Source organism: Myotis brandtii, unplaced genomic scaffold, assembly GCF_000412655.1.
Source record: "Myotis brandtii unplaced genomic scaffold, ASM41265v1 scaffold687, whole genome shotgun sequence".
In the NCBI taxonomy this organism is placed as follows: Eukaryota; Metazoa; Chordata; class Mammalia; order Chiroptera; family Vespertilionidae; genus Myotis; species Myotis brandtii.
The window spans coordinates 696508-705916 of record NW_005370687.1 but is presented as its reverse complement, the minus strand read 5'-3'; the positions used below and the strand labels follow the sequence as shown (position 1 = coordinate 705916).

At 40.5% G+C, this 9409-nt stretch overlaps 1 protein-coding gene across 1 annotated transcript in view; it reads right to left on the bottom strand.

Moving 5' to 3' along the window:
• The window catches only part of SLC26A8 (solute carrier family 26 (anion exchanger), member 8), a 106050-nt gene that overhangs the window by 37342 nt on the left and 59299 nt on the right, over nt 1-9409 (bottom strand). Inside the window, exon 7 of the mRNA XM_014529616.1 lies at nt 5803-5885. Within this exon, the coding sequence (XP_014385102.1) occupies nt 5803-5885 (83 nt within the window). The remainder of the gene's footprint in view (nt 1-5802; nt 5886-9409) is intronic.

The following is a 9409-nucleotide window of genomic DNA, read 5'->3' as shown; positions in this document are numbered from 1 at the left end:
ATATTTATTTTATATATTTAAATGCCATTTAACAAAGAAAAATCAACCAAAACAATGAGTTCGCGTGTCACCTCTAACACGCATGTCATAGGTTTGCCATCACTGGTCTAGGAGATCTATCTGCTACCAGAACTACGATTTCCAGCATTCATGGTGCTCCCTGCGCTCTGGGCTTCCGCTTCTGGTCCTGGGGCTGCCACCAAAACTACTATTCCCAGAATTCCTGGTGCTCCCCATGCTCTGGGTTTTCACCAACCGAAGGAGGCACGTCCCCCCAAGCCTCCAGCTCTCCTGCTCTGCTCTGTGTATGCAAATACCTGCCATCTTTGTCAGGTTAATTTGCATACTCACTCCTCATTGGCTGGTGGGCATGGCTTGTGAGCATAGCAGGGAACGGTTAATTTGCATGTTTCTCTTTTATTATCCTATATAATAAATATAGGATAATCACCATGCTGTATATCTCCATGACTTATTTATTGTATAACAAGTTTGTACCTTTTGACTGCTTTCACCCATTTCACCACTCCCCACTCCTCACTACCAGCAATTACCAATCTGTTCTCTGCATCTATGAGCTTAGTTGATTTTATTTTTTTTTAGATTCCATATATAAGTGAGATCATACAGTATTTGTCTTTCTCTGACTTATTTCACTTAGCATAATGTTCTTAAGGTCCATCTATGCTGTTGCAAGTGGCACCCAGCTTCGTCCAGAAGGTTGTCCGGAAGGATGTCCAGTCTAATTAGCATATTACTCTTTTATTATTATAGACTAGAAGCCTGGTGCATGAAATTCGTGCATGGGAGGGTGGGTCCCTCAGCCCGGTCTGCACCCTCTTGCAATCTGGGACCACTGGCATCTAACCGCTAACCTACCTGCCTGCCTGATCACCCCTAACCACTCTGCCTGCCTGCCTGCCTGATCACCCCTAACCACTCGCCTGCCTGCCTCATTGCCCCTAACCACCCACCTGCCTGCCTCATCGCCCTTAACTGCTCGCCTGCCTGCCTGGTCACCCCTAACTGCTCGTCTGCGAGCATGATCACCCCTAACCACCTCTGCCTTGGCCCCCACTACCCCGGCTTCATCTGGAAGGACGTCTGGAAGTCGTTTAGCTGTCCGGTCTAATTAGCATATTACACTTTTATTAGTATAAATACCACATTTTCTTTATCCAGTCATCTATCAGTGGATACTTAGGTTGTTTCCATGTCTTGGCTATTGTAAATAATGCTGTAATGAACAGTGGTTTCATTTCCTTTGAATAAATACCCAGAAGTGGAATTGCATGATGATATGGTAATTCTATTTTTAATTTTTTTGAGAAACCTCCATTTCTACCATCAGTACAAAAGGGTTCCCTTTTCTCCATGTCTTCACCAATACTTGTGATTTCTTGTGTTTTTTATAATAGCCATTCTAACAGGCATGATATTTCATTGTGGTTTTGATTCTCATCTCCCTAATGATTAATGATATTGAGTACCCTTTCATGTATCTATTTGCCATCTGTATGTCTTCTTCTTTTTTTTTTTTTCTTTTTTGGTACGTCTTCATAGGACAAATTCAGATCCTCAGCCCACTTTTAAATAAAATTGATTTTTTTGCTATTGAGTTGCATGAGCTCTTTATATATTTAGGATATTAACCCCTTACCAGGTATATGACTTGCAAATATTTGCTCACATCTGACAGGCTGCCTTTTTATTGTTTTGATGGCTTCATTTCCTGTGCAGAAGGTTTTTAGTTTGATGTAACCCCACTTGTTTATTTTTTCTTCTTTTGCCTTTCTTTTAAGAGTCAGATCCAAAAACATCATCACCAAGATCAATGTCAAGGAGCTTATTGCTTATGTTTTCTTCCAGGAGTTTTATGGTGTTAAATCTTAAGTTTAAGTCTTGATTCCACTTTGAGGTAATATTTGTGGTCCAGTTTCTGGTTGTCAAGTGTTTCCAATATTATGTATTGAAGAGGCTGTCATTTCCCCATTGTACATTCTTAGATCTCTGTTGTAAATTAGTTGCTCATATATGCATAGGTTTATTTCTGAGCTCATTATTCTATTGCTTTGATCTATATGTCTGTTTTTATTCTGATACCATACTGTTTTGATTACTATAACTTTGCAATATAGTTTGAAAGCAGGACGTGTGATGCCTCCAGCTTTGTCTTCTTTCTCAAGATTGCTTTGGCTATTTGTGGGTCTTTTGAAATTCCATACAAATTTTAGGATTGTTTATTTTATTTCTGTGAAATATGGCATTGGAATTTTAATAAGGATTGCATTGAATGTGTAGATTGCTTTGGGTATATAGACATTTTAATAATATTAATTCTTCTAATCCATGAGCATGGAATTTCTTTTCATTTATTTGTGTCTTCTTCAATTTTTTTTTGTCAGTGTCTTATAGTAGTTGTCAGTGTACAAGTCTTTCACCTCTTTGGTTAAATTTATTTTTAGTTATTTTATTCTTTTTGATGCAATTATAAATGGGATTGTTTTCTTAATTTCTCTGTAGGTTTTTAATTGTCTCTTTTTGTGATGTTAACAGATGATATGCTATTATCCTTTAATGATGTTATTCTAATTTTGTAATTCCTTCTCCCTTTATTGGATACTAGTAGCCCTGTGCACGAATCAGTGCACCAGTAGCTCTCTGTGGGGCTTGGCCACTCCACACCTGCTGCCCAGAGGCTCTCTGTGGCCCAGAGGCCCATCCACGGCCGGGCGTGGAATGCTTGCCTAGTCGCCAGGGCAACGACGCAAGTGTTTCCCTTCCACCGGCCGCTTTGTGCCTGCTGTCCAGACCCTCTGTGGCTGGGGTGGAATGCTTGCCTCATCACCATGGCGACGAAGCAAGCATTCTGCCAGGCCGCTCACACTGCCCACTCTCTGCAGCCACCCCCCGGGGACTGGGGGACTCTGGCGGGGCTAAGAGGACTGGGCGCCGCCATCTTGTGGCTATGGGCGCTGCCATCTTTGTGATGGAGTGATGGTTAATTTGCATATTACCCTTTTATTAGATAGGATAATTCTTCTAAAAGTGAAATGTTGCCCAGCCGGTGTGGCTCAGTGGTTGAGCATCAACCTGTGAACCAGGAGGTCATGATTTGATTCCCGGTCAGGCACATGCCCAGGTTGCAGGTCAGGCACATGCCCAGGTTGCAGACTCAATCCCCAGTGTGGGGCATGCAGGAGGAAGCCAGTCAGTGATTCTCTCTTATCATTGCTGTTTCTATCTCTCTCTCCCTCTCCCTTCATCTCTGAAATCAATAAAAGTATATTTTAAATAAGTTAATTAATTAAATAAAAGTGAAATGTCTTGTTATCAACTATTTGGACACCCAAAAGAGCAGTTCTTACAGGAAAAGCATGATAAGTTTCCTTTATTTAACAATTTCAAAATAACAAGTTGGTTCCATAGCATTTTCCAATGGTGAACAAACAAGTTTATTCTTTTAGAATTTTTATGCATTTGTGAATTTAAGCATATTTTATGTATTTGGCCAGTTAAAGAGCATCAAAGCAATATGTAGATTCTATGCAATTCCTATCAAAATCCCAGTGACCAGACCAGGGAAGATTACAGCCCTACCATATCCATGAGCGATCCACTCAAGGGTCAGACTTGGTGAGCACCAAGGCCCCACTGATTTAAGGGTGTCTCATGCATAGCATCTCTTCCACCATAGTCTCAGCTGGTCTGAACAGCCAATTAGCCTGGGGGTCAATTCTTTCTAGTGATGCCAAACGCAATCAATACTCAACTACAACAGGATAGTGTTCACAGCCCACCTAGAGTGCCCAGCTCAGGCCACTGGGCCCTACAGGACATCTGCTACACAAGGCCACTCTACCAATTCCAGGAGACACAGCAGCTCTACCTAATACATACAAACAAACAAGGAAACAGCCAAACTATGGAGATAAAGAAACATATTGCAAATTAAAGAACAGAAGAAATCTCTAGAAAAGAGCTAAATGAAATGGAAGCAAACAAACTACCAGATACTAAGTTCAAAACAATGGTTATAAGGAAATGGCTCAAGGAACTTTGTGAGAACTTTAAGGAACTTAGTGAGAACAACAACATAAAAAAGGACCAGTCAGAAATGAAAGATACACTCTTGTTGTGCAGAAGGTTTTTAGTTTGATGTAGTCCCACTTGTTTATTTTTTCTAAGAATAATTTACAGGGAATCAAGAGTAGGGTAGAGGACACTGGAATCAAATCAGCAATTTGGAATATGAGGAAGCAAAAAATTCCCAATTAGAGGAGCAAAAAGAAAAGAGAATAAAAAATATGAAGACAGTCTAAGGAGTCTCTGGGACAATTTCAAGCATATCAACATTTACATCATGGGGGTACTGGGAGGAGAAGAGAGGGAACAAGAAATTGAAAACCTGTTTGAAAAAATAATGACAGAAAACTTCCCCTACCTGGTGAAAGAAATAGACTTACAAGTCCAGAAAGCACAGAGAGTCCCAAACAAGAGGAACTCAAAGAGGCCCACATCAAGACACATCATAATTAAAATGCCAAGGGTTAAAGACAAAGAGAATCTTAAAAGTAGCAGGAGAAAAGTAGTTAGTTACCTACAAGGGAGCACCTATAAGACTGTCAGCTGATTTTTCAACAGAAACTTTGCAGGCCAGAAGGAAGTGGCAAGAAATATTCAAAGTGATAAAAAGCAAGGACCTACAACCAAGATTACTCTACCCAGCAAAGCTCTCATTTAGAATTGAGGGTCAGATAAAAAGCATCACAAACAAGAAAAAGCCAAAGGAGTTCAACACCACCAAACCAGTATTAAATGAAATGTTGAAGGGTATTATTTAAGAAGAGGAATGAGGAGAAAGAAGGAGGAGGAGGAGGAGGAGGGGGGAAAAGAAGAAAAATATGAACAATAAAATGGCAGCAAATACGTATTTATCAACAATTGAATCTAAAAAATCAAAATAAACAAACAAGAAATCTAATGAACAAAATAAACTGGCAAGTAAAACAGAATCAGAGGCATGGAAGCATGGAACAGACTGAGGAATCTCAGAGGGAAGCGGGAGGGGGGCAGGAAGAGATTAACCAAAGATCTTACCTATGGACACAGACAATAGGAAAAGGGGGGACATCTGTAATACTCTCAACAATAGAGGTTTTTTTAAAAAAGAAAAACTAAAATAAAAAAGATTGAAGAAATTATAATTTCCTAACAGAAGCAAGAGTGATACCCCATAGTCACTGGTAGGAATTATAATGCAAATTAATTGTGAGCCCATAAGAAACCTATCTGCCAGACTATTTGAGGAGAGCTTTCTACTCAGAGTAATACCATAAAGTTGCTCAAGGACACCGATTCAGTCCAAGTGGCTGAAGACAGAAGGAATGCTAATCAAGTGAGCACTGAGCCCCAGCAGCGAGGCAAGGAAAGTGAAGGCATCTCTTGTCTCCTCCTTGAGAGGCAATCAGATAGGTGTAGAGGTTGAGAGGGGCCATAATGCATTAGGGAAAAAATATGTGAGTCTCTGGTATTTCATGTATCCAACAATTTACTTGGGTATGGAGATCAGTTCAACTATGGGAAGAGAGTCGGAGGCTGACCAGAGAAGAAACAGGGGTTGCCTAGCCCTGCTTCTTTCATGAACCTCTATGTTCTAAAATGAACGTGAACTCAGCGACCTGAATGTGGCTGTGGCTAGAGACCACTAGCGGAGAATATCAATCAACTGTATGGTCAGCGGTGAAGAGAAGGTAACAGGAAGAAAGGGCAGAAATAGTCTTGAAAAGTGGAATTACCAACCTGTAGGGAATCATGTCCATGAATGTCTTGCCGCTATCTGTGGCAATGCTTATCTTGCTTGCAAGTGCACTGAAGCCAAGAACCTGTAGGGGTTAAAAAAGGGCAAACAATCATCTAAATATTATGTTATGTATTGCTTCCAGGACTGGAGGTGCCCTTAGCCGCTGGCAGGACAGGGGGTGATATATGTTGGTCCTTGGAAGGTCGGATAGAGAGGTTCAGTGCAGCAAGGAAGGCAGAAGTCCGCCCTGACTTAGTTCCCGAAGCTGGTTTTAGCATTGGAGCCAGAATGAAAGCAACTCCAGCCTTGCTCTCTGCCACATAATGGTAACGAATGGATGTCCTGGGCTTGTTTTTCCTTACCAGCTTTAAACACCCAGAGCAAATACAAACTTGATTTCAGGTAATACCTGTATCAAGGCCTCAGTTTTACAAGTTTTTAGATCTAGGTACGTTGTGCCAATATGAATAGGTCTGTTGGGGGATCGCTGAGCTATATTGAGAATCATGTTACTGACTAACCCTTAATAATATGGAACAACAGTTGATAGCACAAGAAAGCAGGTCTTCAGCAAGGCAATTTCTTGCCGTTTCTCCTCCCCATTCATTGATTTCTAAAATGGCAAGTCTCCCTTGCATTTCAACTAGAAGGAAAATAGATAACCTAGCAATTGTTATACCTTATAAAGATCTCACAGCAAAGCAAATTAAACCAGAAACAATAAAACTTAATGCATAGGTTAAAAAAAATTTTAACATTGATTTGAAAGCGAGGGGGCGGGAAGAGAGGGGGGAGGGGGAGAGAGAGAGAGAGATCCGCTGTTCCACTCATGTATGCACTCACAGGTTGACTGCTGTATGTGCCCTGACCCAGGATCGAACCCGCAATGGACTTTGTGCAGGCAAAGGTAACTTTTATCTGTTAAGATCTCATGGCTTGTACGTTGCTACAGCATAACTAGCATATTATAGGTTTCAATAACCTTTGAGTATAAATTAAGTCACAACAAAGTTTACTACCTAAATTGCAATAATTCTAAGTCTTCAACTCCTTGTATTGCTGGACCTCAGATTCCTCTGTCACTGCACTTCATGGTGCATCCTACTTATTTACAGCATTCCCCACAGGAATGTCTTAACTGTGGCCCACAAACCAATCTGTCAGCCATAGTCAACCCACAGAATTCTCTATGCTCTTACTTTCCTGTCTTAATAACCCTGGTTAATGTTCACTTCTTTGAGGCTGCTTGAAGAAATAGCACTATGATTCCTGTTGCTGATGTCTCTGAAGAGAGGGTTGATTTGTGACAACATGGATGGGTTTTGAAGATATTACGATAAGTGAAATAAGCCAGACAGAGTAAAACAAATACTACATGAGATCACTTACAGTATGGAACCTAAAAACAAAACCAGTCACATTCATAGAAACAAAGTGCAGAAAAGCAGTTGCCAGGAGCTGTGAGGTGGGGAAAATAGGAAAAAGTTGATAAAATGGTATAAACTTTCAGCTATAAGATGAATAAGGTCGGAGGAACTAATGTATAACATGGTGACTATAGTTGAGAACTCTGTTGTATAAGTGAAATTTGATAAGAGAGCAGAATTTAAATTTTATAAGAATAGTGCTTAAAGTATTCTCATCTCCCACCCCCAAAAAGATAAACATGTGAGGTGATGGATGTGTTAATAACTAGATAGGAGAATCCTTTTGCAATGTACATATATGTCAAATCACAGTGATGCACACTTTAAATATCTTGCAATTTTTATGTCAATTACACCCTAATAAAGCTGAAATGAGAGGGGGGAGAGAGGAGAGAGAGAGAGAGAGAGAGAGAGAGAGAGAGAGAGAGGATGTCTTTGTCACAGATGCCATCTGCTGGTGGCCCCAAAGCCTCGGTTTGCTAAGGTGCCAGAACAGGGCGGGTTCCATGAAAAGGAGAGGTTGTCCCTGACTCCACTCCTGGCACCAGGGCACCGCTATTTGTGTACAGTGCTTTGGAAAGTCTTTTGTAAAAGTAGCTTTTCAGCTTCTGCCCTTTATAAATTAATAGCTTTTCAACTATTCCAAGGAAGAAAGAATATGCACCTCTGTAAGAGGTGGACAACAGTGATGAGAGTTTGAATTTCCAGAGCAGTTCCCATAGTCTTCTAATCATGAACGCTATAGACCTGAATTAGAATGTATAGGCTAGGTATGCTGTGGCAACATACAAGCCATGAGACCTTAGCACATAAAAGTTATTTTTGCCTGCACAAAGTCCACTGTCTCTCTAGGGCAGCTTCTTTGCAAAGGGTACCGCAGGGATCCAAACTAATTCCATCTACTAACTCTATCATCTCAACAGACAACCCTATGATTATTACAGCAGGGGAAGCAAGTCCATGGGGACTCAAACCTAGTCTCCTATGGTTTAACTCCAAAGTCACATGGTCTTGCCTAACTACAGGGGTGGCTGGGAAATATAGGGGGACACATGGATATTTGGTGAGCTTTAAGTATCTCTGCAGCAGAACACTTCTTAAAGGGAAAAGAATTTTCAAAGACATCCAAGGATTCAGCAATCCTAATATGAGAAATGCTGACTTTAAAAAACCCTAAGCTTTATTTATGAACATGTCCTTATCATTATAAAAATGTTAGTTATAACTGCAAAAGATAAATTTTATCAGTGGATTTTAAAAAGAAACAAAAAGTGTTATTATTAGACAGTAGTGAGTCCAGCTCTACCACTTACTAGTGACATGGGTTAGGCCAGTGGTTGGCAAACTGCGGCTCGCGAGCCACATGCGGCTCTTTGGCCCCTTGAGTGTGGCTCTTCCACAAAATACCGACTTCTGCACATGGGCCACGAAGTTTCAATCGCACTGTACGTGCGCACCCGCACGTGGTATTTTGTGGGAGAGCCACACTCAAGGGGCCAAAGAGCTGCATGTGGCTCGCGAGCCGCAGTTTGCCGACCACTGGGTTAGGCAATGCATTTCACAACCCACCTCCCTCAGTGTCTTCACTGCAGCATAGTGAAAATGAAAGAGGCTGAATAACAGTATGAGTGCAACCATACTAAAGTAGAAACAACTTCTGCATAGAAGGTGGAAATTCACCAACAGCGAGCATAGATAGGCCTCTCAAGTATTTGTTTGGAAGAAAGAGGGAATAACTAACAATCTAAAAGTATCCATTGTAGTTGACTTTGGGTGGGTGCAACTATAGGAATTTCTTCTCTTCCTTTTATTTTTTTCTTCTTTATGTTTTGCAAAATTGTTAGGCTGAGCCTGTATTACTTTCATAAGAGGGGAAAACTTTATTTTTAATGGAATTTATTGGGGTGAAATTGGTTAATAAAATTATACAGGTTTAATTCTATAATACATCATCTGTAATTATTTTTAAATAGAATGAAAAAGAGGCAATAGATGAAAATCCTTTGAAAATAAGTATGTTTTTGCTAAGTGAAATAAGTCAGCCAGATAAAGACAAGTATCACATGATCTCATTCATATGTGGAATCTAATTAACAAAACACACTGATGAACAGAGTGGATCCAGAAACATGGAAGCATGGAATAGACTGTGGAATTTCAGAGGGAAAATGGGGGAGGG